At 45.8% G+C, this 25,454-nt stretch overlaps 3 protein-coding genes across 3 annotated transcripts; all 3 read right to left on the bottom strand.

Moving 5' to 3' along the window:
- Window positions 1-437: 437 nt before the first annotated feature.
- LOC128459106 (zona pellucida sperm-binding protein 3-like) lies at window positions 438-2,877 on the bottom strand. The gene is made up of 8 exons (XM_053444215.1): window positions 2,494-2,877; window positions 2,301-2,416; window positions 2,126-2,229; window positions 1,873-2,047; window positions 1,245-1,362; window positions 1,073-1,155; window positions 819-988; window positions 438-661 (listed from the first exon to the last, which is right to left on the bottom strand). Exons 1-8 carry the CDS (start codon window positions 2,875-2,877, stop codon window positions 438-440), a joined length of 1,374 nt encoding a protein of 457 aa, XP_053300190.1.
- A 1,394-nt stretch (window positions 2,878-4,271) lies between these two features.
- Window positions 4,272-8,862, bottom strand: LOC128459105 (zona pellucida sperm-binding protein 3-like). Its single transcript, XM_053444214.1, has 12 exons — window positions 8,479-8,862; window positions 8,286-8,401; window positions 8,111-8,214; window positions 7,858-8,032; window positions 7,199-7,316; window positions 7,022-7,104; window positions 6,768-6,937; window positions 6,461-6,610; window positions 6,289-6,357; window positions 4,734-4,883; window positions 4,562-4,630; window positions 4,272-4,471 (listed from the first exon to the last, which is right to left on the bottom strand). The coding sequence occupies exons 1-12, from the start codon at window positions 8,860-8,862 to the stop codon at window positions 4,272-4,274; spliced, it is 1,788 nt and encodes a 595-aa protein (XP_053300189.1).
- A 4,697-nt stretch (window positions 8,863-13,559) lies between these two features.
- LOC128458030 (zona pellucida sperm-binding protein 3) lies at window positions 13,560-16,373 on the bottom strand. The gene is made up of 10 exons (XM_053442632.1): window positions 15,990-16,373; window positions 15,797-15,912; window positions 15,622-15,725; window positions 15,370-15,544; window positions 14,741-14,858; window positions 14,569-14,651; window positions 14,308-14,477; window positions 13,989-14,150; window positions 13,821-13,889; window positions 13,560-13,730 (listed from the first exon to the last, which is right to left on the bottom strand). The coding sequence occupies exons 1-10, from the start codon at window positions 16,371-16,373 to the stop codon at window positions 13,597-13,599; spliced, it is 1,515 nt and encodes a 504-aa protein (XP_053298607.1). The 3' UTR covers window positions 13,560-13,596.
- Window positions 16,374-25,454: the final 9,081 nt, after the last annotated feature.

Here is a 25,454-nt window from a genome sequence, read left to right as displayed (position 1 = left end):
ATACATCCAGAGTCAAACCAAACATTTAGTAAGCAATAGTTTATTTTCTCTTTGGGTAATTCGTGTCAGATTCTGTAGCAGTTGCATTTGACAGAGTCACTTCCAGTTTAATCAGAGCGGTGGGGGGGACGTCAGTGGAGTCTGTTGTGGAGACGTTGTCCATCGCTGCACCGTTTGATTTCATCGTGATCTCAGGAGCAATCCTTTCTAGAGGTGCCATCTCATTTTCTTCGTCTCCATCTTTAGGAAGAGAAGACTTGTCATGTTTATAAAAAAGAAAAAAAAAGAAAGGGAAACTTTGAGAATTAGTCAACTCTCTTCAGGCTTTACCTGTTCCAATTTTGTCTTCTCCTTCCTCCTCCAGGTCTGGTGTAGATGGACCAAGGTGCGGCTTCAGATCTAGGATTAAAGTTGTTGTTTTTTTTTAGCCATACAAATCAAACGTTGTGGCCCAACAGCTCAACATTGGTAAAGATAATGTTTTGATTCAGACACGCACCAACTCTTCTGTCGGTCACTCCACCCCTCCACCGGCTGCTGTAGAGGGAAGGTCTGCTGATTTGATTGAGAACAGGAGGGAGATCTTCCACAGGGAGAGGCTCACTCCTGGGTTTAGCAGGTAAGACCAGCATTGGACCCACACTTGCCTCCTGTTCCCACACTAAGAGCACAAATCCACAGCTTTACCAATGATGGAGGACCAAACCAGGGAAAAGCCTGACATCTAGTGGTAAACTCGATTATAGTGTTATCACAGGGGGAACCAAAACCAGCTAAGATCTGAACAATATGCCATTTTACATTATAAGAGATCTTACCTATATTGGCCTTCAGTGGACTTCTCCATGAGGGTTTAGGTTCAGTTGGCTTCCCAAACCCACGGGGACTATACTTGCCGGGGCTGCTCGGCTTACCGAGGGTTTGGCCAGCTTCATTTGGGGTTTGACATTGTCCACATAGGAAGTCATTACTGTCAACTGAGCGCCATCTGAAAAAAAAAAGAAGATTTGAGATTCTCAGCACACCCGCCGAACGCATTTGACATTTTCACACCAGAGCAGATATCACTTGCCTTCCGTTTATAAGAGTGCAGGCCTTATTCAGCGCTTCTGCGTTATTGACCGGTACGACATTCAGGTGACAGGTGACGTAGAGCTATGTGAAGGGGGGGAAGAAATAACACAAGTATTGAACAAACAATACGAGCGGTAATGTCTTACAACAGTTTTAAAATGTGATCTCACCTCTCCTCTGTCCTCATTTTGAAACCTAAAGGCATCAATGACCATGCGGAGCTTGTCATCTTGCATCCTGGGTAAGAAGTGGGACCTCGAATCAGGAAGCTGGGAGTCAACCAAGCAACTAAAAGAAAGCAATCAGGTCACCACACAAAAAAAGCCAAAGACAAACTTGTACATCCAGAGATCTTATGTTCAAACAAACATTGTTCCTACATTACTAAACTGCAAACATTTGAGGTTTAGGATTCAGTCCGGACACGTCTAGTTAGATTTCAAACTGTGTTTGGTGGTTAGGCTGTTCCGGGACCTGCCGAAACATAATTTGTTCATTCTACCAGCACAATAATTCACCGTTTGAGGCCCTTAAAAAAAACCATTTAGTTTAAGAGCCTGCAAACTCCAACTGCACTGCACTAGCTGCTGTGTCACGCCTCAAACAGATGAAGGACGGGTTCCTGGAAACGTGCTTCACCTCATATCCAACTGACACTTTCAAGTAAGTCACTAGATCTGGTGTCAGACTTCAGCTTCCTGTAGAGCCACAACAAGCTTCATATACCTTCTCACTCCAGACAGGACTGATGAGTTCATCCTCCTTTTAAAATAGAGATTCTCTAATTAATGTGCTTACCCGTTATTAACGAAGACGTATCTGGGCATGGAGTAAATGTCCGGGTCAAGTGTAGCAACACAGCTGCTCACAAACACACGCAGCCCCATGTGATGTCCAGCTCGGACCGAGGCCTCGATGCTGATGGGCTCACCGAGGAAAAACACGTTAGAGCCCCTTTCATAAAGCCAGTCATCTGCACAAAAAGAAAAGAAAAAAGAAACAGTCAGCATACAAGAAAAGGGAAAGGTCACGTTAGATTTAAACAACCCACTGGTCATGATTCTCAGGTTGAAGTCCAGGGTCTCCACTGCAGCTTGTGTCGACATGAAGGGGATCCAGGTCGGTGTGATGGAGGAACTGGACAAACTGTACTTCCTGCAAAACGAAAGACGAGTTATAGAGCGACACGTTGCACGGTGAGGTTGTAAGAGTCGCTGTTAACAGACCTGTCATAGTGACACTCAATCGGAACGACAGCGTCCTCCATTCGAATCAGCCCGTCCGGAGAGGCCTCGGGGGAGTATATGAGGAGGTTTGTGTAGACCAGGTTGTCGTCAGTCATCTGTGGAATAGAGATGTGTTGAGAAGCAGAAGGTCAAACATGCAGAGCTGCCTGAAATGCTACAAACGAACGGTTACCCAGTGTTTGGTGCCGCAGTCCATGAGGCCGACAAAAATCCTGTACTCTTCTCGTGAAATGCCCACAGCTCTACAGTAGGCATTGTTCTCCACCCCGAGGCGCAACTCGTGCCCTTGAACAGGTGCTCCGACTCCAAACAGGTCGGCTTGGATGGTGATCTCCATTGAGTCCGGGTGGCAGGTCACTCGGACGGTGTTCACCTGCTCCGGTTCCTCAGCTGGAGCCTTCGAATGCTCGGGCCCAGTGAGCTGGGAGCTCTGGCTCTTCGTGAGCTCGGGGGTCTGAAGCGAAGCAGCATGCTGCGTGTGAAGTGTCGGTGGGAAGGCCACAGACGACTGAACGCAGAGGCCGGACAAGAGGAGCACGAAACACAAGGACGCCATGGCGGTCACTCAAAAAGGGGCAAACTGGCTCAGACTGCACACACACACCGCTCTCACCCACTGAGCAGCAGAGGAGCCTTTTAAACCTCCTGCAGACAACGAGCCTCAGCACGGCACACCTGCAGCCACTCATCCTACAATCAGCTCTCAGTCACTCAGGCCTGAGACACAACATCTGAATGGAGTCGAAGGGGAACCACACTTGATGTATATATTTAAAAATCTACAAATACTTCCTCCCCTGTATGACGTCATATGGGTTTGCACTGGCCCCATCCAGCCGATACCAGTCCAGGCTCCGAACTCAGCACCATCTGAAACAAGACACCAAGCAGACATGCAGCCGAAGAATCCCTGCAGCGTGGAGAACTGTGGTCAAGCCAGCCGACACTCGCATCTCTGTGGTCAAATCAGCCGACACAGAAATTCTACTGCACTCACTGATATGCCTGTGTTCAGGACCTCTCTGTGCTCTCCTACATACTGAATATCAAACATGTTTACTGTATAGATTTGGAGATTTTTCAAAGTAAAGTCCAACATGTGTACAATCAAATCAGTTCATTTCTGGATACTTCAAAGTACTTTAAAAACACTAGGCTCAATAAGCTCCGAGAGAGACTGATATGCTGTGTTCAGGACCTCTCTGACTACCTACCTACTGATTATCAAACATTTTTACTGAATAGATTGAGATTTTTCAAAGTAAAATCCAACATGTACAATCCAATCAGTTCATTTCTGGATATTTCAAAGTTCTATAAAAGCACTTTGCTCAATAAGTTCAGAGTGAGACTGATATGCTGTGTTCAGGACCTCTCTGACTACCTACATACTGAATATCAAACATTTTTACTGTATAGATTTGTCAAAGTAAAGTCAGGTGCATTGTTTTTAGTGTATCACTGAACATCCTCACTCAATATGAACCCTACAAATGCAAAATAAGTTTCAATAATTTCCCCTGCATTAATAAACAAGTTGAGGCTCTGCATGCTTTACAGATTTTGATTTGGTACAATTTGAGCAACCACTGCTCCAATTTTACTAAATGGGAGGTTTTAGTCCATCAACATTAAGTTTACTATGCTGCGTGCGCTAAAGGAAAGTTTTGCACAGCAACAAACCTACTGAACACACCTCTAGTTACCTTGGGTTAATTTTTAGGATTATGCAAAAACTACTGGACAGAACCATTAAGTTTGGAAGAATGTTGAATGAGTCAAGTTGGATCCAGGATTGTTTGTCGATATAGTAAGAGGCGTTGTGACCTCTGATTTCCTGAGTATTAACTTTACCTGCCACAGATAAAAGTTTCAACTGAACACTTCTGTAAATCTTAAACTAAACATTAATACATCCAGAGTCAAAGCAAACATTTAGTAAGCAATAGTTTATTTTCTCTTTGGGTAATTCGTGTCAGATTCTGTAGCAGTTGCATTGGACAGAGTCACTTCCAGTTTAATCAGAGCGGTGGGGGGGACGTCAGTGGAGTCTGTTGTGGAGACGTTGTCCATCGCTGCACCGTTTGATTTCATCGTGATCTCAGGAGCAATCCTTTCTAGAGGTGCCATCTCATTTTCTTCATCTCCATCTGTAGGAAGAGAAGACTTGTCATGTTTATAAAAAAAAAAGAAAAAAAGAAAGGGAAAATGAGATTTAGTCAAGTCTCTTCAGGCTTTACCTGTTCCAATTTTGTCTTCTCCTTCCTCCACCAGGTCTGGTGTAGATGGACCACGGAGCGGCTTCAGATCTAGGATTAAAGTCGTTTGTTTTTTTAGCCATACAAATCAAACGTTGTGGCCCAACAGCTCAACATTGGTAAAGATAATGTTTTGATTCAGACACGCACCAACTCTTCTGTCGGTCACTCCACCGGCTGCTGTAGAGGGAAGGTCTGCTGATTTGATTGAGAACAGGAGGGAGATCTTCCACAGGGAGAGGCCCACTCCTGGGTTTAGCAGGTAAGACCAGCATTGGACCCACACTTGCCTCCTGTTCCCACACTAAGAGCACAAATCCACAATCAGCTCTCAGTCACTCAGGCCTGAGACACAACATCTGAATGGAGTCGAAGGGGAACCACACTTGATGTATATATTTAAAAATCTACAAATACTTCCTCCCCTGTATGACGTCATATGGGTTTGCACTGGCCCCATCCAGCCGATACCAGTCCAGGCTCCGAACTCAGCACCATCTGAAACAAGACACCAAGCAGACATGCAGCCGAAGAATCCCTGCAGCGTGGAGAACTGTGGTCAAGCCAGCCGACACTCGCATCTCTGTGGTCAAATCAGCCGACACAGAAATTCTACTGCACTCACTGATATGCCTGTGTTCAGGACCTCTCTGTGCTCTCCTACATACTGAATATCAAACATTACTTAATAGATTTGGAGATTTTTCAAAGTAAAGTCCAACATGTGTACAATCAAATCAGTTCATTTCTGGATGTTTCAAAGTTCTATAAAAACACTTTGCTCAAAAAGTTCAGAGTAAGACTGATATGCCTGTGTTCAGGACCTCTCTGACTACCTACATACTGATTATCAAACATTTTTACTGGATAGATTGAGATTTGTCAAAGTAAAGTCAGGTGCATTGTTTTTAGTGTATCACTGAAAATCCTCACTCAATATGAACCCTACAAATGCAAAATAAGTTTCAATAATTTCCCCTGCATTAATAACCAAGTTGAGGCTCTGCATGCTTTACAGATTTTGATTTGGTACAATTTGAGCAACCACTGCTCCAATTTTACTAAATGGGAGGTTTTAGTCCATCAACATTAAGTTTACTATGCTGCGTGCGCTAAAGGAAAGTTTTGCACAGCAACAAACCCACTGAACACACACCTCTATAAACCTTTGGTTAATTTTTAGGATTATGCAAAAACTACTGGACAGAACCATGAAGTTTGGAAGAATGTTGAATGAGTCAAGTTGGATCCAGGATTGTTTGTCGATATAGTAAGAGGCGTTGTGACCTCTGATTTCCTGAGTATTAACTTTACCTGCCACAGAAAAAAAGTTTCAACTGAACACTTCTGTAAATCTTAGACTAAACATGAATACATCCAGAGTCAAAGCAAACATTTAGTAAGTAATAGTTTATTTTCTCTTTGGGTAATTCGTGTCAGATTCTGTAGCAGTTGCATTTGACAGAGTCACTTCCAGTTTAATCAGAGCGGTGGGGGGGACGTCAGTGGAGTCTGTTGTGGAGACGTTGTCCATCGCTGCACCGTTTGATTTCATCGTGATCTCAGGAGCAATCCTTTCTAGAGGTGCCATCTCATTTTCTTCATCTCCATCTGTAGGAAGAGAAGACTTGTCATTTTTATAAAAAAAAAAAAAGATAAAAAAAAGATAGGGAAACTTTGAGATTTAGTCAAGTCTCTTCAGGCTTTACCTGTTCCAATTTTGTCTTCTCCTTCCTCCACCAGGTCTGGTGTAGATGGACCACAGAGCGGCTTCAGATCTAGGATTAAAGTGGTTTGTTTTTTTAGCCATACAAATCAAACGTTGTGGCCCAACAGCTCAACATTGGTAAAGATAATGTTTTGATTCAGACACGCACCAACTCTTCTGTCGGTCACTCCACCGGCTGCTGTAGAGGGAAGGTCTGCTGATTTGATTGAGAACAGGAGGGAGATCTTCCACAGGGAGAGGCCCACTCCTGGGTTTAGCAGGTAAGACCAGCATTGGACCCACACTTGCCTCCTGTTCCCACACTAAGAGCACAAATCCACAGCTTTACCAATGATGGAGGACCAAACCAGGGGAAAGCCTGACATCTAGTGGTAAACTCGATTATAGTGTTATCACAGGGGGAACCAAAACCAGCTAAGATCTGAACAATATGCCATTTTACATTATAAGAGATCTTACCTATATTGGCCTTCAGTGGACTTCTCCATGAGGGTTTAGGTTCAGTTGGCTTCCCAAACCCACGGGGACTATACTTGCCGGGGCTGCTCGGCTTACCGAGGGTTTGGCCAGCTTCATTTGGGGTTTGACATTGTCCACATAGGAAGTCATTACTGTCAACTGAGCGCCATCTGAAAAAAAAAAGAAGATTTGAGATTCTCAGCACACCCGCCGAACGCATTTGACATTTTCACACCAGAGCAGATATCACTTGCCTTCCGTTTATAAGAGTGCAGGCCTTATTCAGCGCTTCTGCGTTATTGACCGGTACGACATTCAGGTGACAGGTGACGTAGAGCTATGTGAAGGGGGGGGGGGGGGGAAATAACACAAGTATTGAACAAACAATACGAGCGGTATTGTCTTACAACAGTTTTAAAATGTGATCTCACCTCTCCTCTGTCCTCATTTTGAAACCTAAAGGCATCAATGACCATGCGGAGCTTATCATCTTGCATCCTGGGTAAGAAGTGGGACCTCGAATCAGGAAGCTGGGAGTCAACCAGGCAACTAAAAGAAAGCAATCAGGTCACCACACAAAAAAAGCCAAAGACAAACTTGTACATCCAGAGATCTTATGTTCAAACAAACATTGTTCCTACATTACTAAACTGCAAACATTTGAGGTTTAGGATTCAGTCCGGACACGTCTAGTTAGATTTCAAACGGTGTTTGGTGGTTTGGCTGTTCTGGGACCTGCCTGCTTGTGTGGAAAAGAATGCAGACAACGAAACATCATTTGTTCATTCTACCAGCACAGTAATTCACCGTTTGAGGCCCTTAAAAAAAAAACCATTTAGTTTAAGAGCCTGCAAACTCCAACTGCACTGCACTAGCTGCTGTGTCACGCCTCAAACAGATGAAGGACGGGTTCCTGGAAACGTGCTTCACCTCATATCCAACTGACACTTTCAAGTACGTCACTAGATCTGGTGTCAGACTTCAGCTTCCTGTAGAGCCACAACAAGCTTCATATACCTTCTCACTCAGACAGGACTGATGGGAGTTCATCCTCCTTTTAAAAAATAGATTCTCTAATTAATGTGCTTACCCGTTATTAACAAAGACGTATCTGGGCATGGAGTAAATGTCCGGGTCAAGTGTAGCAACACAGCTGCTCACAAACACACGCAGCCCCATGTGATGTCCAGCTCGGACCGAGGCCTCGATGCTGATGGGCTCGCCTAGGAAAAACACGTTAGAGCCCCTTTCATAAAGCCAGTCATCTGCACAAAAAGAAAAGAAAAAAGAAACAGTCAGCATACAAGAAAAGGGAAAGGTCACGTTAGATTTAAACAACCCACTGGTCATGATTCTCAGGTTGAAGTCCAGGGTCTCCACTGCAGCTTGTGTCGACATGAAGGGGATCCAGGTCGGTGTGAGGGAGGAACTGGACAAACTGTACTTCCTGCAAAACGAAAGACGAGTTATAGAGCGACACGTTGCACGGTGAGGTTGTAAGAGTCGCTGTTAACAGACCTGTCATAGTGACACTCAATCGGAACGACAGCGTCCTCCATTCGAATCAGCCCGTCCGGAGAGGCCTCGGGGGAGTATATGAGGAGGTTTGTGTAGACCAGGTTGTCGTCAGTCATCTGTGGAATAGAGATGTGTTGAGAAGCAGAAGGTCAAACATGCAGAGCTGCCTGAAATGCTACAAACGAACGGTTACCCAGTGTTTGGTGCCGCAGTCCATGAGGCCGACAAAAATCCTGTACTCTTCTCGTGAAATGCCCACAGCTCTACAGTAAGCATTGTTCTCCACCCCGAGGCGCAACTCGTGCCCTTGAACAGGTGCTCCGACTCCAAACAGGTCGGCTTGGATGGTGATCTCCATTGAGTCCGGGTGGCAGTTCACTCGGACGGTGTTCACCTGCTCCGGTTCCTCAGCAGGAGCCTTCGAATGCTCGGGCCCAGTGAGCTGGGAGCTCTGGCTCTTCGTGAGCTCGGGGGTCTGCAGCGAAGCAGCATGCTGCGTGTTAAGTGTCGGTGGGAAGGCCACAGACGACTGAACGCAGAGGCCGGACAAGAGGAGCACGAAACACAAGGACGCCATGGCGGTCACTCAAAAAGGGCAAACTGGCTCAGACTGCACACACACACCGCTCTCACCCACTGAGCAGCAGAGGAGCCTTTTAAACCTCCTGCAGACAACGAGCCTCAGCACGGCACACCTGCAGCCACTCATCCTACAATCAGCTCTCAGTCACTCAGGCCTGAGACACAACACCTGAATGGAGTCGAAGGGGAACCACACTTGATGTATACATTTAAAAATCTACAAATACTTCCTCCCCTGTATGACGTCATATGGGTTTGCACTGGCCCCATCCAGCCGATACCAGTCCAGGCTCCGAACTCAGCACCATCTGAAACAAGCAGACGTGCAGCCGAAGAATCCCTGCAGCGTGGAGAACTGTGGTCAAGCCAGCCGACACTCGCATCTCTGTGGTCAAATCAGCCGACACAGAAATTCTGCTGCACTCACTGATATGCCTGTGTTCAGGACCTCTCTGTGCTCTCCTACATACTGAATATCAAACATGTTTACTGTATAGATTTGGAGATTTTTCAAAGTAAAGTCCAACATTTCACTGTGGAAGTGATCATTTCAGGATACTTCAAAGTACTTTAAAAACACTAGGCTCAATAAGCTCCGAGAGAGACTGATATGCTGTGTTCAGGACCTCTCTGACTACCTACCTACTGATTATCAAACATTTTTACTGAATAGATTGAGATTTTTCAAAGTAAAATCCAACATGTACAATCAAATCAGTTCATTTCTGGATATTTCAAAGTTCTATAAAAGCACTTTGCTCAATAAGTTTAGAGTGAGACTGATATGCCTGTGTTCAGGACCTCTCTGACTACCTACATACTGAATAAACATTTTTACTGTATAGATTTGTCAAAGTAAAGTCAGGTGCATTGTTTTTAGTGTATCACTGAAAATCCTCACTCAATATGAACCCTCTCATCTCATCTCATTTTCGTCCGCTTATCCGGGGTCGGGTCGCGGGGGGAGCAGCTCAAGCAGGGGGCCCCAGACTTCCCTTTCCCGGGCCACATTGACCAACTCTGACGGGGGGATCCCGAGGCGTTCCCAGGCCAGTGTTGAGATATAATCTCTCCACCTAGTCCTGGGTCTTCCCCGAGGTCTCCTCCCCACTGGACGTGCCTGAAACACCTCCCAAGGAAGGCGCCCAGTGGGCATCCTTACCAGATGCCCGAACCACCTCAGCTGACTCCTTTCTAAGTAAAGGAGCAGCGGCTCTAATCCGAGTTCCTCACGGATGGCTGAGCTTCTCACCCTATCCCTAAGGGAGACGCCAGCCACCCTTCTGAGAAAACTCATCTCGGCCGCTTGTACCCGCGATCTCGTCCTTTCGGTCATCACCCAGCCCTCATGACCATAGGTGAGGATAGGAACGAAGATCGACCGGTAGATCGAGAGCTTTGCCTTGCGGCTCAGCTCTCTTTTCGTTACAACGGTGCGGTAAAGCGAACGCAATACCGCCCCCGCTGCTCCGATTCTCCGGCCAATCTCACGCTCCATAGTACCCTCACTCGCGAACAAGACCCCGAGGTACTTGAACTCCTTCACTTGGGCTAAGGACTCATTTCCTACCCGGAGTAAGCAATCCATCGGTTTCCTGCTAAGAGTCATGGCCTCAGATTTAGCGGTGCTGATCCTCATCCCAGCCGCTTCACACTCGGCCGCCAGCCGATCCAGTGAGTGCTGAAGGTCACAGGCCGATGATCCAATGAGGACCACGTCATCTGCAAAAAGCAGTGACGAGATCCTCAGACCACCGAACTGCAACCCCTCCCCACCACGACTACGCCTCGATATCCTGTCCATGTATATCACAAACAGGATTGGTGACAAGGCGCAGCCCTGGCGGAGACCAGCACCCACTGAGAACGAAACTGACTGGCTGCCGAGGACGCGAACACAGCTCTCGCTTTGGGAGTACAGGGATTGGATGGCCCTGAGGATAGACCCCCTTACCCCATACTCCCGCAGCACCTTCCACAGTTTCTCCCGGGGGACCCGGTCATACGCCTTCTCCAGATCCACAAAACACATGTAGACCGGATGGGCATACTCCCAGGCCCCCTCCAGGATCCTTGCGAGAGTGAAGAGCTGGTCCGTAGTTCCACGTCCGGGGCGAAAACCGCATTGTTCCTCTTCAATCTGAGGTTCGACGATCAGCCGAACCCTCCTTTCCAGCACCCTGGAGTAGACTTTACCAGGGAGGCTGAGAAGTGTAATACCCCGGGTATTGGCACACACTCTCTGGTCCCCCTTTTTGAACAGGGGAACCACCACCCCGGTTTGCCACTCCTTTGGCACTGTACCCGACTCCCACGCGATGTTGAATAGGCGTGTCAACCATGACAGCCCCTCAACACCCAGAGCCTTTAGCATTTCTGGCTGGATCTCATCAATCCCTGGGGCTTTGCCACTGCGGAGATGTTTGACTACCTCAGTGACCTCCACCAGGGAAATTGACGACGAAACACCATCAACCTCGAGCTCTGCCTCCAACATAGAGGGCGTGTTATTCGGATTCAGGAGTTCCTCAAAGTGTTCCTTCCAACGTCCGACGACCTCCTCAGTTGAGGGCAACAGAGTCCCATCCTTACTGTACACAGCTTGGATGGTTCCCCGTTTCCCCCTCCTGAGGTGCCGGATAGTCTTCCAGAAACACTTTGGCGCCGACCGAAAGTCCTTCTCCATGGCCTCTCCGAACTTCTCCCACACCCGCTGCTTAGCCTCCGACACGACAGCAGCTGCAGCCCTTCGGGCCTGTCGGTACCCTGCAACCGAGTCAGGAGTCCTCCAGGATATCATATCCCGGAAGGCCTCCTTCTTCAATCGGACGGCTTCCCTGACCACCGGTGTCCACCAAGGTGTCCGAGGGTTACCGCCCCTTGAGGAGCCTAAGACCCTGAGGCCACAGCTAGCCGCTGCAGCTTCAGCAATGGAGGCTTTGAACACCGCCCACTCCGGCTCAATGCCCCCAACCTCCACAGGAATGCCAGAAAAACTCCGCCGGAGGTGTGAGTTGAAGATACCTAGGACGGGGGCCTCCTCCAGACGTTCCCAGTTCACCCGCACTACTCGTTTGGGCTTACCAGGTCTATCCGGAAATTTCCCCCATTCCCTGATCCAACTCACAACCAGATGGTGGTCGGTTGACAGTTCCGCCCCTCTCTTTACCCGAGTGTCCAAAACATGCGGCCTCAGATCAGATGACACGATCACAAAATCGATCATTGATCTTCGGCCTAGGGTACTCTGGTACCAGGTACACTTATGAGCACCCTTATGTTCGAACATGGTGTTTGTTATGGATAATCCATGACTAGCACAGAAGTCCAATAACAAACGACCGCTCGGGTTCAGATCAGGGAGGCCGTTCCTCCCCACCACGCCTCTCCAGGTGTCTCCATCGTTGCCCACGTGGGCGTTGAAGTCACCCAGCAGAACTACGGAGTCCCCTACTGGAGCCCCATACAGGACTCCATTCAGGGTCTCCAAGAAGGCCGAGTACTCTGAGCTGCTGTTTGGTGCATACGCACAAACAACAGTCAGAGTTTTCCCCCCTACAACCCTTAGGCGCAGGGAGGCGACCCTCTCATCTACCGGGGTAAACTCCAACACCGTGGTGCTCAGCCGGGGATTTATGAGTATCCCCACACCCGCCCGGCGCCTCACGCCCTTGGCAACTCCGGAGAAGAATAGAGTCCAACCCTTATCCAGGAGTACGGTACCAGAGCTGAGACTGTGCGTGGAGGTAAGCCCCACCAGATCTAACTGATAGCGCTCCACCTCCCTCACAAGCTCCGGTTCCTTTCCCCACAGCGAGGTGACGTTCCACGTCCCCAGAGCCAGCTTCTGCCGCCCGGGTCTGGTCCGTCGAGACCCCTGACCTTCGCTGCCACCCGACCCCAACGAGTCTTCCCACAGGTGGTGGGCCCATGAGATGAAGAGAGGGGGGGTGCCACGTAGTTTGTTCGGGCTGTGCCCGACCGGGCTCCGTGGCAAACCCGGCGCTCGCCATCGAGCCCTCCCCCCCATCTCCTCTTTTTTCAATATTCATTGAGGATTTTTGAACCATTCTTAGTCTGGCCCCTCACCTGAGACCACTCTGCCATGAGACCCTACCAGGAGCACAAGGCTCCAGACAACACAGCCCTCAGGTTCACGCAAACCTCTCCACCACGATAAGGTGACGGTGTATGAACCCTACAAATGCAAAATAAGTTTCAATAATTTCCCCTGCATTAATAACCAAGTTGAGGCTCTGCATGCTTTACAGATTTTGATTTGGTACAATTTGAGCAACCACTGCTCCAATTTTACTAAATGGGAGGTTTTAGTCCATCAACATTAAGTTTACTATGCTGCGTGCGCTAAAGGAAAGTTTTGCACAGCAACAAACCTACTGAACACACCTCTATAAACCTTTGGTCAATTTTTAGGATTATGCAAAAACTACTGGACAGAACCATGAAGTTTGGAAGAATGTTGAATGAGTCAAGTTGGATCCAGGATTGTTTGTCGATATAGTAAGAGGCGTTGTGACCTCTGATTTCCTGAGTATTAACTTTACCTGCCACAGAAAAAAAGTTTCAACTGAACACCTCTGTAAATCTTAAACTAAACATTAATACATCCAGAGTCAAAGCAAACATTTAGTAAGCAATAGTTTATTTTCTCTTTGGGTAATTCGTGTCAGATTCTGTAGCAGTTGCATTTGACAGAGTCACTTCCAGTTTAATCAGAGCGGTGGGGGGGGACGTCAGTGGAGTCTGTTGTGGAGACGTTGTCCATCGCTGCACCGTTTGATTTCATCGTGATCTCAGGAGCAATCCTTTCTAGAGGTGCCATCTCATTTTCTTCATCTCCATCTGTAGGAAGAGAAGACTTGTCATGTTTATAAAAAAAAAAGAAAAAAAGAAAGGGAAAATGAGATTTAGTCAAGTCTCTTCAGGCTTTACCTGTTCCAATTTTGTCTTCTCCTTCCTCCACCAGGTCTGGTGTAGATGGACCACGGAGCGGCTTCAGATCTAGGATTAAAGTAGTTTGTTTTTTTAGCCATACAAATCAAACGTTGTGGCCCAACAGCTCAACATTGGTAAAGATAATGTTTTGATTCAGACACGCACCAACTCTTCTGTCGGTCACTCCACCTCTCCACCGGCTGCTGTAGAGGGAAGGTCTGCTGATTTGATTGAGAACAGGAGGGAGATCTTCCACAGGGAGAGGCCCACTCCTGGGTTTAGCAGGTAAGACCAGCATTGGACCCACACTTGCCTCCTGTTCCCACACTAAGAGCACAAATCCACAGCTTTACCAATGATGGAGGACCAAACCAGGGGAAAGCCTGACATCTAGTGGTAAACTCGATTATAGTTTTATCACAGGGGGAACCAAAACCAGCTAAGATCTGAACAATATGCCATTTTCCATTATAAGAGATCTTACCTATATTGGCCTTCAGTGGACTTCTCCATGAGGGTTTAGGTTCAGTTGGCTTCCCAAACCCACGGGGACTATACTTGCCGGGGCTGCTAGGCTTACCGAGGGTTTGGCCAGCTTCATTTGGGGTTTGACATTGTCCACATAGGAAGTCATTACTGTCAACTGAGTGCCATCTGAAAAAAAAAAAAAAAAAGAAGATTGGAGATTCTCAGCCCACCCACCGAACGCATTTGACATTTTCACACCAGAGCAGATATCACTTGCCTTCCGTTTATAAGAGTGCAGGCCTTATTCAGCGCTTCTGCGTTATTGACCGGTACGACATTCAGGTGACAGGTGACGTAGAGCTATGTGAAGGGGGGGGGGGAATAACACAAGTATTGAACAAACAATACGAGCGGTAATGTCTTACAACAGTTTTAAAATGTGATCTCACCTCTCCTCTGTCCTCATTTTGAAACCTAAAGGCATCAATGACCATGCGGAGCTTGTCATCTTGCATCCTGTGTAAGAAGTGGGACCTCGAATCAGGAAGCTGGGAGTCAACCAAGCAACTAAAAGAAAGCAATCAGGTCACCACACAAAAAAAGCCAAAGACAAACTTGTACATCCAGAGATCTTATGTTCAAACAAACATTGTTCCTACATTACTAAACTGCAAACATTTGAGGTTAAGGATTCAGTCCGGACACGTCTAGTTAAATTTCAAACTGTGTTTGGTGGTTAGGCTGTTCCAGGACCTGCCGAAACATCATTTGTTCATTCTACCAGCACAATAATTCACCGTTTGAGGCCCTTAAAAAAAACCCATTTAGTTTAAGAGCCTGCAAACTCCAACTGCACTGCACTAGCTGCTGTGTCACGCCTCAAACAGATGAAGGACGGGTTCCTGGAAACGTGCTTCACCTCATATCCAACTGACACTTTCAAGTACGTCACTAGATCTGGTGTCAGACTTCAGCTTCCTGTAGAGCCACAACAAGCTTCATATACCTTCTCACTCCAGACAGGACTGATGAGTTCATCCTCCTTTTAAAATAGAGATTCTCTAATTAATGTGCTTACCCGTTATTAACGAAGACGTATCTGGGCACGGAGTAAATGTCCGGGTCAAGTGTAGCAACACAGCTGCTCACAAACACACGCAGCCCCATGTGATGTCCAGCTCGGACCGAGGCCTCGATGCTGATGGGCTCGCCGAGGAAAAACACGTTAGAGCCCCTTTCATAAAGCCAGTCATCTGCACAAAAAGAAAAGAAAAAGAAACAGTCAGCATACAAGAAAAGGGAAAGGTCGCATTAGATTTAAACAACCCACTGGTCATGATTCTCAGGTTGAAGTCCAGGGTCTCCACTGCAGCTTGTGTCGACATGAAGGGGATCCAGGTCGGTGTGAGGGAGGAACTGGACAAACTGTACTTCCTGCAAAACGAAAGACGAGTTATAGAGCGACACGTTGCACGGTGAGGATGTAAGAGTCGCTGTAAACAGACCTGTCATAGTGACACTCAATCGGAACGACAGCGCCCTCCATTCGAATCAGCCCGTCCGGAGAGGCCTCGGGGGAGTATATGAGGAGGTTTGTGTAGACCAGGTTGTCGTCAGTCATCTGTGGAATAGAGATGTGTTGAGAAGCAGAAGGTCAAACATGTAGAGCCGCCTGAAATGCTACAAACTAACGGTTACCCAGTGTCTGGTGCCGCAGTCCATGAGGCCGACAAAAATCCTGTACTCTTCTCGTGAAATGCCCACAGCTCTACAGTAGGCATTGTTCTCCACCCCGAGGCGCAACTCGTGCCCTTGAACAGGAGCTCCGACTCCAAACAGGTCGGCTTGGATGGTGATCTCCATTGAGTCCGGGTGGCAGGTCACTCGGACGGTGCTCACCTGCTCCGGTTCCTCAGCTGGAGCCTTCGAATGCTCGGGCCCAGTGAGCTGGGAGCTCTGGCTCTTCGTGAGCTCGGGGGTCTGAAGCGAAGCAGCATGCTGCGTGTGAAGTGTCGGTGGGAAGGCCACAGATGACTGAACGCAGAGGCCGGACAAGAGGAGCACGAAACACAAGGACGCCATGGCGGTCACTCAAAAAGGGCACACTGGCTCAGACTGCACACTGGCTCAGACTGCACACACACACACCGCTCTCACCCACTGAGCAGCAGAGGAGCCTTTTAAACCTCCTGCAGACAACGAGCCTCAGCACGGCACACCTGCAGCCACTCATCCTACAATCAGCTCTCAGTCACTCAGGCCTGAGACACAACATCTGAATGGAGTCGAAGGGGAACCACACTTGATGTATATATTTAAAAATCTACAAATACTAAATAAAATTGTACATATTGTAATCAGGCGCGTTGCATTGACTGGACATGTTTTCTGTTTAGTTGCGAAAAATAGTCATTGCATTTATTTATGGGGGTGTTCACACTATAAAGCCCCCATTCATTGGAAAGTACCTAGTGGCGTCACGGTTTCTATAAACCACAGAACTGTTCACCTGAACTTCTGACACATCCTGTGATACAGAAAGAAGAAACTGATAATCAGTTGAAATGTTTCACCCAATCTGTGACAGAGCCCTCAATACAGAGATAGTTTTATTGCAGGAACAATGTTAATACTTAAAACTTAAACTTTTTTAATGAATGGGGTGTGTTCACAGTGGTTGGAAGCCTTTTGTATCTCAAGCCCGACATCCTGATCGTGTCTCAGACCAACCCCAGTGCCGTTACTGCAGTTGAACTCTTCCTCTTCCTGCTCTGAGGCAAAGAACAATAAATAGAGTGAGGTTGACCCCAGTCAGAGGAGCTGGAGGAAACAGACGGGGCTCATTATGACTTAGCTCCGGTGCGTCTCACTGCTTTCTCAACTGAAAAGGGCTGTAAAGATGAATTTAGCATGCTCTCTTATTTTCATGCAGCTCGTTGAAGGTAAGAGAATTTTCTTGTTATAAAATAATGTAAACAGATTTACTCTGTGATATGACACAAATTATATTCATCAACAAATGACAATTCACCTCATAGGGTTTAACAATCTGTACAAGGTGTGACGTCCTCTGTCCTGAACTCGACAAGAGTGAGGAAAGACTACGACGAACCCAGGGGCCCTAATATTCTTAAAGGGTTGAATCTTCATCTTGACTTTAAAAACATATTCATCAATTGCGTTTTATCTACTGGGAGACAACTTTTTTTCAGCACTATGCATTATTGATCTTTAACTAAATGTAGATGCCCTTGAGTTAGTCTAAAATGTTTTAAATACTAAAACAACAAAGCAGCGGGCAAATTAAATTCTGAACTGATGATGGCGCTAAAAGGAAAAGTCAGGTTGTAAACAAAATATATTACAACTCATCCTCTTGGGACCATGAACACTGTTGACAGCATTTGATGTCGTCCCTGTAACGTAAGCATTATGCAAAAAATTTTTTATGGATTATCATTCCACTTTATGTGTCAGGGAAGAACTAGTTTTTCAACATTTCCCTTGATTTCTTAGACAATAATTCATACTTCTGAAGTACCATCATCAGTGTGTGTAATTTGTTGCAGATCCAAGTAAAAATCTGGATCTAGAGACTTTAAACATGTTTGGTAGAGGTTTCCATTCTTCTAGTTTTCAAACTTTGACCTACTGATGGTTCGAGAGGAAATAAACTGATCACCAAAGTGAGAAGGTGCTGAGAGCAAGTCTCATGGACATCGATCTAATAGATGACAAAACATTTGACTTTCGGGCCAGCGAGTCTTGGTCAATGAGTGACCAGAGCTTGATTTGGATTACTCTTTCTCCTCCAGCCTCTGCAGAGCTGATCTTCAGGCGTCTCACGGAGAACCAGTCACTGGAGCTCTCCTGCCCCCTTCAGCGGGACCTCGGCAGCCTGAGGGGCCTCCACCTGTACCACCGCGGGGCCCAGAGCCAGACCACCCTGCTGTCCATGGCAGAGGGCGGCGAGCTCAGGGTGGACCCAGAGCGCAGGGGTCGTCTGCAGCTGGGTGGAGGGCTGGACTCCCCGCGGGTCAATGTGACCATCATCCACTTACAGCCTAGCGACACGGGACTGTACATGTGGGAGCTGAGCTTCAGGGGGGAGGACCTCTTGCTCAGTAACACACAGCTCTTCTTGCTGGTTGAAGGGGGAGGTAAAACATCACAGTACTCACACACTGCTGCGCTTCAGTTGAACTAAACTTAAACTACCCCCTTGTACTGGTTTGTGCTGCAGGGAGGCCGTGCCAGTGCTCTCCCAGTTACCCCCCACTGCTCCTCACCATCTTTGCAGCAGCAGGACTCATCGGGCTCACACTCAGTTGGCTGGCCACAGACAGATGTGTGAGTATTTACACTTTGGCTGATATTTCACAAATCCTGAGTGTCTTTGTGAAGTACCACTGCTGAGTGTGTGTCAGGTTCCACTTATACTTTATTGTCTTATTTGTGTTTGTTGTATTTCCTCATTTAGATTTTTATGTTTTAATTCAAAGTAATCATGAATTTACTTAGTCTGCTAAACTGGAGGTTGGATTTTTATTGAATATGATTCAATGTTTTGCTCTGGGTTGTTTAGCTGTTTTATTCCCATGCAATCTGTAACTTTGTTTAAATGAGAAATAAAAGTTTTATCGGGAACCTTTCAGGTTCTTCAAAATGTCTCTTATCTACTCCTGATAAAAAGGCTGAGCTCAAACTTCAAAGTAATTATTGCCAGGACTTCAATATGGAAACAATCTATTAAACATGCACAGCCATTTGCAGAAATCTAAGTTAAATTAAATGAATGCCCCGTGTTCTAACTTTTTTAGTGATTGAAAACTGATTAAATTAAACACCTGGGTCTCAAACTCACCTGTCAGTTACAACAGATGAATCCTCTTGGAGGTAAAAGATCTTTAAGCATCTATTCAAACAATACACAAAAGTCCAACTTTATACTATAGTATATATTGTAGTACTTTCTGGGTTTGGACTATTTGGTCAATTGGACTTGAATAAACAACTTTGGGGTTTTGGGGAATATGTGATGGGTATTTGTCACAAATGTCTGACTTAAAAATTTGATAGACCACAGGAGGAGACAGCAGTAGGTGGATCAATTAATTCACATGAATGTTGTCTTTCATTATTCAGCTGAGTGATGAAGAAGTGCCTTCTAGAGTAAAAACTCACAGGAGCTTGAGGCCCTGATCAGAAATACACACACAATTTAATAAATGAATTACAGAAGCTTGTAAGTGTTCCACAATGAGCAATAATGTGTTTCTGACCATGAATGAAATAATGTTGTTTGTAGCTGAAGGCGAGGCGTCATCACAGACCACAACCTCCCGCTCCCATCTATGAGGAAATGGCCAGGAAGCAGCAGAGCGCCGCGGTGCCCCAAAATAACCAGGAGGACCCGTCCCACCTGGAGGAAGACAACTTCCACTTGTACGCTAACCCCAACATCCGGCAACCACAGGACAACTACTACGCCTGCCCGAGACAGCTCTCCCTCAGAGCCTGAGCCTACTGAAGGCTTTGAACTAATGGTGCGGTACAGGAAGTGACACGTGACCCGAGAGCTGCGGCCCGTGCAGTGGTCCTCCCAGTGCGGAGCAACAAAGGAAAGAGAGACGAGAAGGCAAATAACCAGATGTCACGTTTTTTAACAGCCAAGAAAAACGATGCTATTTTATTAATATTTGAAAGAAGCTCCATAGTTCATGAAAACATTTGTTTCGGTGCATGTCATTTAACAATCACATTCTATGAGGAGAAAGAGATATACAGAGAGAAAAATAAAACATTACAAGCCACTGATTTCTCATTAAATCTCAGTACAGACATTTTTACTTAATATTTCAAAAACAAAAAAGGCAAAAAACAAAAAAAAATAGCCCTAATCCCACCCTCTGAAAAACCTTGACAACTGAGGAAACAACCAAAATAGAAGGTTGACAGGATAGGATCGAATCCCACAGTGCTAACGAGTGAGTCGCTCATTGGTTTTAGGAATACACAGCATGGCAATGTAGCGCTAGATCGATCTGAATCAGGGGGAAGGAAGCTGGAGGCAGAGAGCTCGACATCCATCACCGCTCCACCCACCTCCCTGCCTCCACTTCCTTTAAAAAGAAATAAACAACTAAATAAAACCCCACATTGGTTCCTCAAAACCCCTGCGATAGATTCGGCCCCTTAAGAAGTAAGCCTGGAAACCCCCTATCTTCCACCCCCACCCCCCAAAACACTTGTGCATAGTTTCATGATCCTTTTACAACCAGCTCATGTTTTACAAACATTCTCCGAAAATGTGAAAAGTTCCACAAATGTCTGATTTATCTATTAATAATAATAGTAATAATAATAGTTATACCCGCTGTGGGAGAATGAAAGAGAGACAAGAGAGAGAAAGAAGAAAGGTTAATGCACAATGTTCCTGATTCAGTCAGGACGGGACCTCATAAGAAAACACAATAAAGATTCAAACATACAGCATTTTGCATGTAATTCACTGTCTCTTTTTTTAACAATCAAAATCATTGACAAAATCATTTTTTTTAAATGTAAAGCAATTTTTATATATAGTTTTATATATAAAGCACTCCATTTTCATTTAAAGTCCATTATTTGGTTATTATGTAACTGCTACGGATTTAGAAACAAAAGGTATTTTCTCTTCTTCTGAAATCCATAACTTTCAGTGCTTAAAATTGTTTCTTTTAAATCATCCTTTTCTTTTAACTCATCATAAAAATGTACATTAAAATGGCGTGGAGTTGGTACTCTGGAACCCTGGCCTTCCTGAGACAAGATCCACTTTTTCGTGTGTGTGCAAGATAGTGAGCAATTATGTCATTTTTTTTTTCTTCTTTTTTTCTTTTCTATAAAGGAAAACAAAAATATATATATAATCAACATAAAACATACAGGCTTGAGACAGTCCATGAAATCAAACATCGACACAGAACAAAGAAGGTTAAACAAAACAAGACAACACTGTTCAATCCCAGAGTTCTGAAAGTAGCACAACACACCTTCATTCTGTGAAGTGTTGTGTTGCTTTTTTGTTAGTTTTTCCCCCGTTTTAAATGGAAGCATTTGTCCTTTTGTTTTTCCAACATTCCCATGGTTTATCTCCTTTCTGTCGCAGGTTTTTCTTTTATTGAACTCCAGAAAAAAACAAAGTGTTTGTAAACTGTCAGTGGCCTTGCAGTAAAAAAAAGAAAAAAAAGACGACGACATGAGTGAAAACAGAACAAAAGCTAACAAACCAAAAAGGTAGGCACCTCTGAAGTGAGCCCTAGAAGCCAAGGCTCAGTCTGATGTCTCGTCCTTCACTCTCTCCGTTGCTCAGATTTGGGAGAGGTGAAGTCTTTCTACCCCAAACAATGGCCACAGGTCTGCAAAATACTTTTTTTGCTGCTTTTTTCTTTTTTATACATATGTGATTTTTTTTTTGTCTTTTTCTTTTTTTCGGTTTATTGTCTGAAAAATGGTGCAATACTCAATAATGATCCATACTTTCTTGGATTACTCCACAATGAAAGCCACTAAGGTAGATAAACATTACATTTTAAAAACACACTTATTTTAGTCCTTGAGTAAACATTTACACGTGAACTGTCCCCGTCCCCCCTCAGTACTTGTATCATGTTGTTCGTTTAGCTGGATGAGGGGTGAGGCCGACGCTCAGTGCAACGCTAGAGGCTAGTAACAATTAACATCAGAATATATTTTTGACGAGCAAAAAGAAAAACAAACAAACAAAAAAAAAATCAACAACATAAGTATACTGAATTGAAAAGAAACACGAGGCGGACATTTCCTCCGCTGTAATCACAAGCTCTCACACGTTTTTCACCTCACGCTCCGAACATTCATACAACATACAGTACAAGCAGCCTTGTGCAAACACTCAAATACAACAGATGTAAATTTGCCTTTATAATCGATCTTTGTTTTCAACAACACTTGTATTTCAAATTTGATTCACTCTGAACCGATGTTATCAAAAATCTCTTTGAGTGTATGAATGAGACAAAAAAACCACTAGAAAAAGTGTTCACATTACATTATTGGCGCTTCTTTTGATTCAAGTATTTGTTTTCATTATTTTGTATTACTCTGATATGTTTATGATCTTGTTTTCTGGGAAATACAATGTTGAGGAGGATACACAGGGTAAGGGCTGAAGCCAGGGCGGGGGGGGGGCTTAGGTCAAATGGAAAACAGAAATCTAGTCATACACACACATACACCCATTATACACATTATATGGTTGTATAGCGTATATGAACTAGCATGTGCATATTCAACCCAGGCCTTTGTTTTTTAAAGAGATTTGCTAATTCAAACCCTTTTGGGGGCCCTGCCCCAGAACCCTTGTCTGATCTATGATTGAGAAGCATATTTTGCTCAAGCTCCAGTTGCCTTTGAGTCAATGTGACTTTAAAAAAAGGGAGAGCGTCCGGTTTCCAACACTACACAGGTAGATAAGGGAGCAGCCGAAGGGTGTGGGGAGGGGCAGGGCTCTCAGTGCTGGTGCTAAGTCAAGAAATCCAGGGCACGTCTGAGACTCGACCTCCGTCCCGGTCACCCATCGTCCGTCTCTATTCAACTCCGCACTTCAACGCCAGTTCCTTGATTAAAGTCCAGTGTGGAGTAAATGCAGGAACAGACAAATACACAAACAACACAGGCAATAGTGATTGTTTTGTTGAATGACGCGAGTCTTAAGCAACTCTGGAAGAGGGCGAATCCCCTAAGTTTTAAGACTTGGTACCGAACTTGAGGTTTGTCGCTGTTTCTACTGATACGCTGGGTCCCTGCTCGGACCCTGACCCCAAAGCCAGATGTGCAGAGATAACCTGTTATATATTTGCTGGAGCGACCTTCAGGTTGGAGGTCCAAAACGAAACCTCCCGGATACAGCTTCCCCACGCGAGGCCCAGACGGCGAGCCTCGACGGGGGGAGAAGGCGGCAGCTTGCAGAGACACAGAACACAGACATCTCAGCCTCAAAGTGCACAGCTGAAACAGACCACTTTTAGTTTTAGTTTTTTTTTGTAGTTTCTAGTTTTTGCGAAAAACCTTGATGCTAAAAAAAAGATAATGTTTTTGGTTTTTAAAGAGATGTACCCGATGTGACCCATATACAGTGCACAGACACATACAGGGACCACCCCACCCCCTCCTCGTACTCTTCTTGCAGCCTGGTTCTCCCCTATATTTCCAGTCCCCTATTGGTGAAAGACCAGCACCATTCTTCTGTCCTGCCCTTCTACTCCTCAAGACTCCTACAGCTGGAGATTGTGGTGCACGTTCCGCCAGCGATAAGAGGAACTTCAGTCTCATCACACTAAAGATAAATTAGGATATGGCAAAGTGGAAGTAGATATTGGAAAAATTGGTTGGCACAAGACTGAAGAAGTGACTGTTTGCCAACCACTTGTGCCTCCAGCAGGTCATTTAGTGTTATCGAGTAGCTCTGTCCACACAGTGGGAGACTAAACCCTTGAAGAGTGGTGGTGGGGGTGGGGGGTTTCAAGGGAAGCTGCCTGGTAGTAAAGGTTGAGAGATAAGTGAAGATTGGCAGATGTGGGCGATGGCTGTGATTTTCTAGATGGCTGCGAACGAACACCTCCTTGTCTTTGCATAGAAATGGAAGGCTGTTATCAGTTGAGGTGGTTCTAAGCATAACTGAGTGCTCCCAGAGTTAAACATAAAGCACCAGCGTGAGTGAGGAGCGTCAACATTAAAAGGAAGTGTGTGTGTTTTTTTAAAAAGACGACAGAGTCGAGGTTTGGTGCCCCAGGATGGACGGGGGAAGTCGGCTCACCATCCTGGACAGAACCTTTGATTACACAACCTTTCCCACTTGATTTGACTCGCTCCAACATTAAGACCTCCCCCCACCTTGCTTTTCCACTGATATCTGCAGTGTTTTGTACGGCCCTGCTGCACGACTGAGGTGTACCTCTGATCTACACACTGGCTCTGCCTCTGAGGCAGTGGGAGGGGCAGGAGAGAAGCTGAACACTGCATAAAGACCAATATTAAAAAGCCATGAATTATCATCAGAAGACAATCATTAACTATATCATCAATTATAACAGCAACAATATCAGCAAACTTCTTAGAACAATAAAATCAAAAAATGCACACTGGCAATTCTATAAGTGAAAACCAAAAAGAAAATAACACAAACACATCAAGCGCCTCCATCTCTGGCTAAAGTGAACTTTGCAGGAGAGACAGAGAGAGTGGAAGTGGAGGTTGCTGAGGACAGACTGGCGCAGTAGTAGTAGCAAATGTAATACATGTGGGCCAGTTCTGAAAGAGCTGCTCTTGGCCTGGAGGCCCGAAGGGTGGGGAGGGGGGAGGGGGAGCGGAAGAGGAGGGAAGCCAGTCTGTAGGGACCCGCAGGGAGGCAGCGCGCAAGGGTGCAGGGGGGGGTGAGGGCTGCCGCAGAGTACTGCGCTCTGCAGCAGGCAGGCACTCAGTGGCCACACTATCACACAGGTTGGCTCCCTGCTGGACCCAGTAGAACATTAACACGTTGAGAGTTTCCAGACACCAAGGCTAAAGAGTTCGATGCAACAGTATGCAATGTAACAGTGATATTTACTTTGATAGAGAGGGTGAGGATGAGCGCTTCAGGGTCTGTCCCTGCTGCAGCCATCATCGGTGAGTTAGTTCTTTCTTTGTATTTTCCCTTCACTTTGCTACTTTGCTGTGTTAAACATCCTTCTTGGTCCCACGACTTGAGGGGAGAAGGACTGACCAAAAAAAAATCTTCACATCCATGTTAAGTTAAAAAATAAGTATATCGAGAAGCCACTGAGCAGATTTTTTCTTTTTTTTGTCTTTGTTTTTCAGTTTTTACATGCCAGTGTTGCTTCTCCTTTCTTCTATTCGTTGGCATTGAGGGTGTAACGAGCTGCGGGGCTCTTGCTAAGTGCTATGATAGACCAACCAATTCACAAAATCTTTGCTTGATCCTCTTATACCGATGCAAATTTGGGCGAAAAGAAAAAAAAAGGTCTTCTGGGTAAAAAGAAAAAAAAACAGGCTCATCTCATTTTGGTTTGATGCCTTCTCATCAAGCACACACACCCACGCACGCTCACACTAACACACACACACACACACACAGTCACACAC

Source organism: Pleuronectes platessa, chromosome 16 (assembly GCF_947347685.1).
Source record: "Pleuronectes platessa chromosome 16, fPlePla1.1, whole genome shotgun sequence".
Taxonomy (NCBI): Eukaryota; Metazoa; Chordata; class Actinopteri; order Pleuronectiformes; family Pleuronectidae; genus Pleuronectes; species Pleuronectes platessa.
Note: the sequence above shows the minus strand (reverse complement) of the source record. Positions and strands in the feature narration are given on the sequence as shown.

What these genes read in the sequence shown, in the direction of transcription:
- LOC128459106 (XM_053444215.1), bottom strand. Translation starts at nt 2,877, where the DNA reads ATGGCGTCCTTGTGTTTCGTGCTCCTCTTGTCCGGCCTCTGCGTTCAG. An exon ending in ACTGCGGCACCAAACACTGG is followed by an intron (nt 2,417 to 2,493) that starts GTAACCGTTCGT and finishes TCTATTCCACAG; the next exon opens with ATGACTGACGACAACCTGGT. An exon ending in TGCACTCTTATAAACGGAAG is followed by an intron (nt 989 to 1,072) that starts GCAAGTGATATC and finishes TTTTTTTTTCAG; the next exon opens with ATGGCGCTCAGTTGACAGTA.
- LOC128459105 (XM_053444214.1), bottom strand. Translation starts at nt 8,862, where the DNA reads ATGGCGTCCTTGTGTTTCGTGCTCCTCTTGTCCGGCCTCTGCGTTCAG. An exon ending in TCCACTGAAGGCCAATATAG is followed by an intron (nt 6,611 to 6,767) that starts GTAAGATCTCTT and finishes TTGTGCTCTTAG; the next exon opens with TGTGGGAACAGGAGGCAAGT. An exon ending in AGAAGACAAAATTGGAACAG is followed by an intron (nt 4,472 to 4,561) that starts GTAAAGCCTGAA and finishes CTCTTCCTACAG; the next exon opens with ATGGAGATGAAGAAAATGAG.
- LOC128458030 (XM_053442632.1), bottom strand. Translation starts at nt 16,373, where the DNA reads ATGGCGTCCTTGTGTTTCGTGCTCCTCTTGTCCGGCCTCTGCGTTCAG. An exon ending in ACTGCGGCACCAGACACTGG is followed by an intron (nt 15,913 to 15,989) that starts GTAACCGTTAGT and finishes TCTATTCCACAG; the next exon opens with ATGACTGACGACAACCTGGT. An exon ending in AGTGACCGACAGAAGAGTTG is followed by an intron (nt 13,890 to 13,988) that starts GTGCGTGTCTGA and finishes CTTTAATCCTAG; the next exon opens with ATCTGAAGCCGCTCCGTGGT.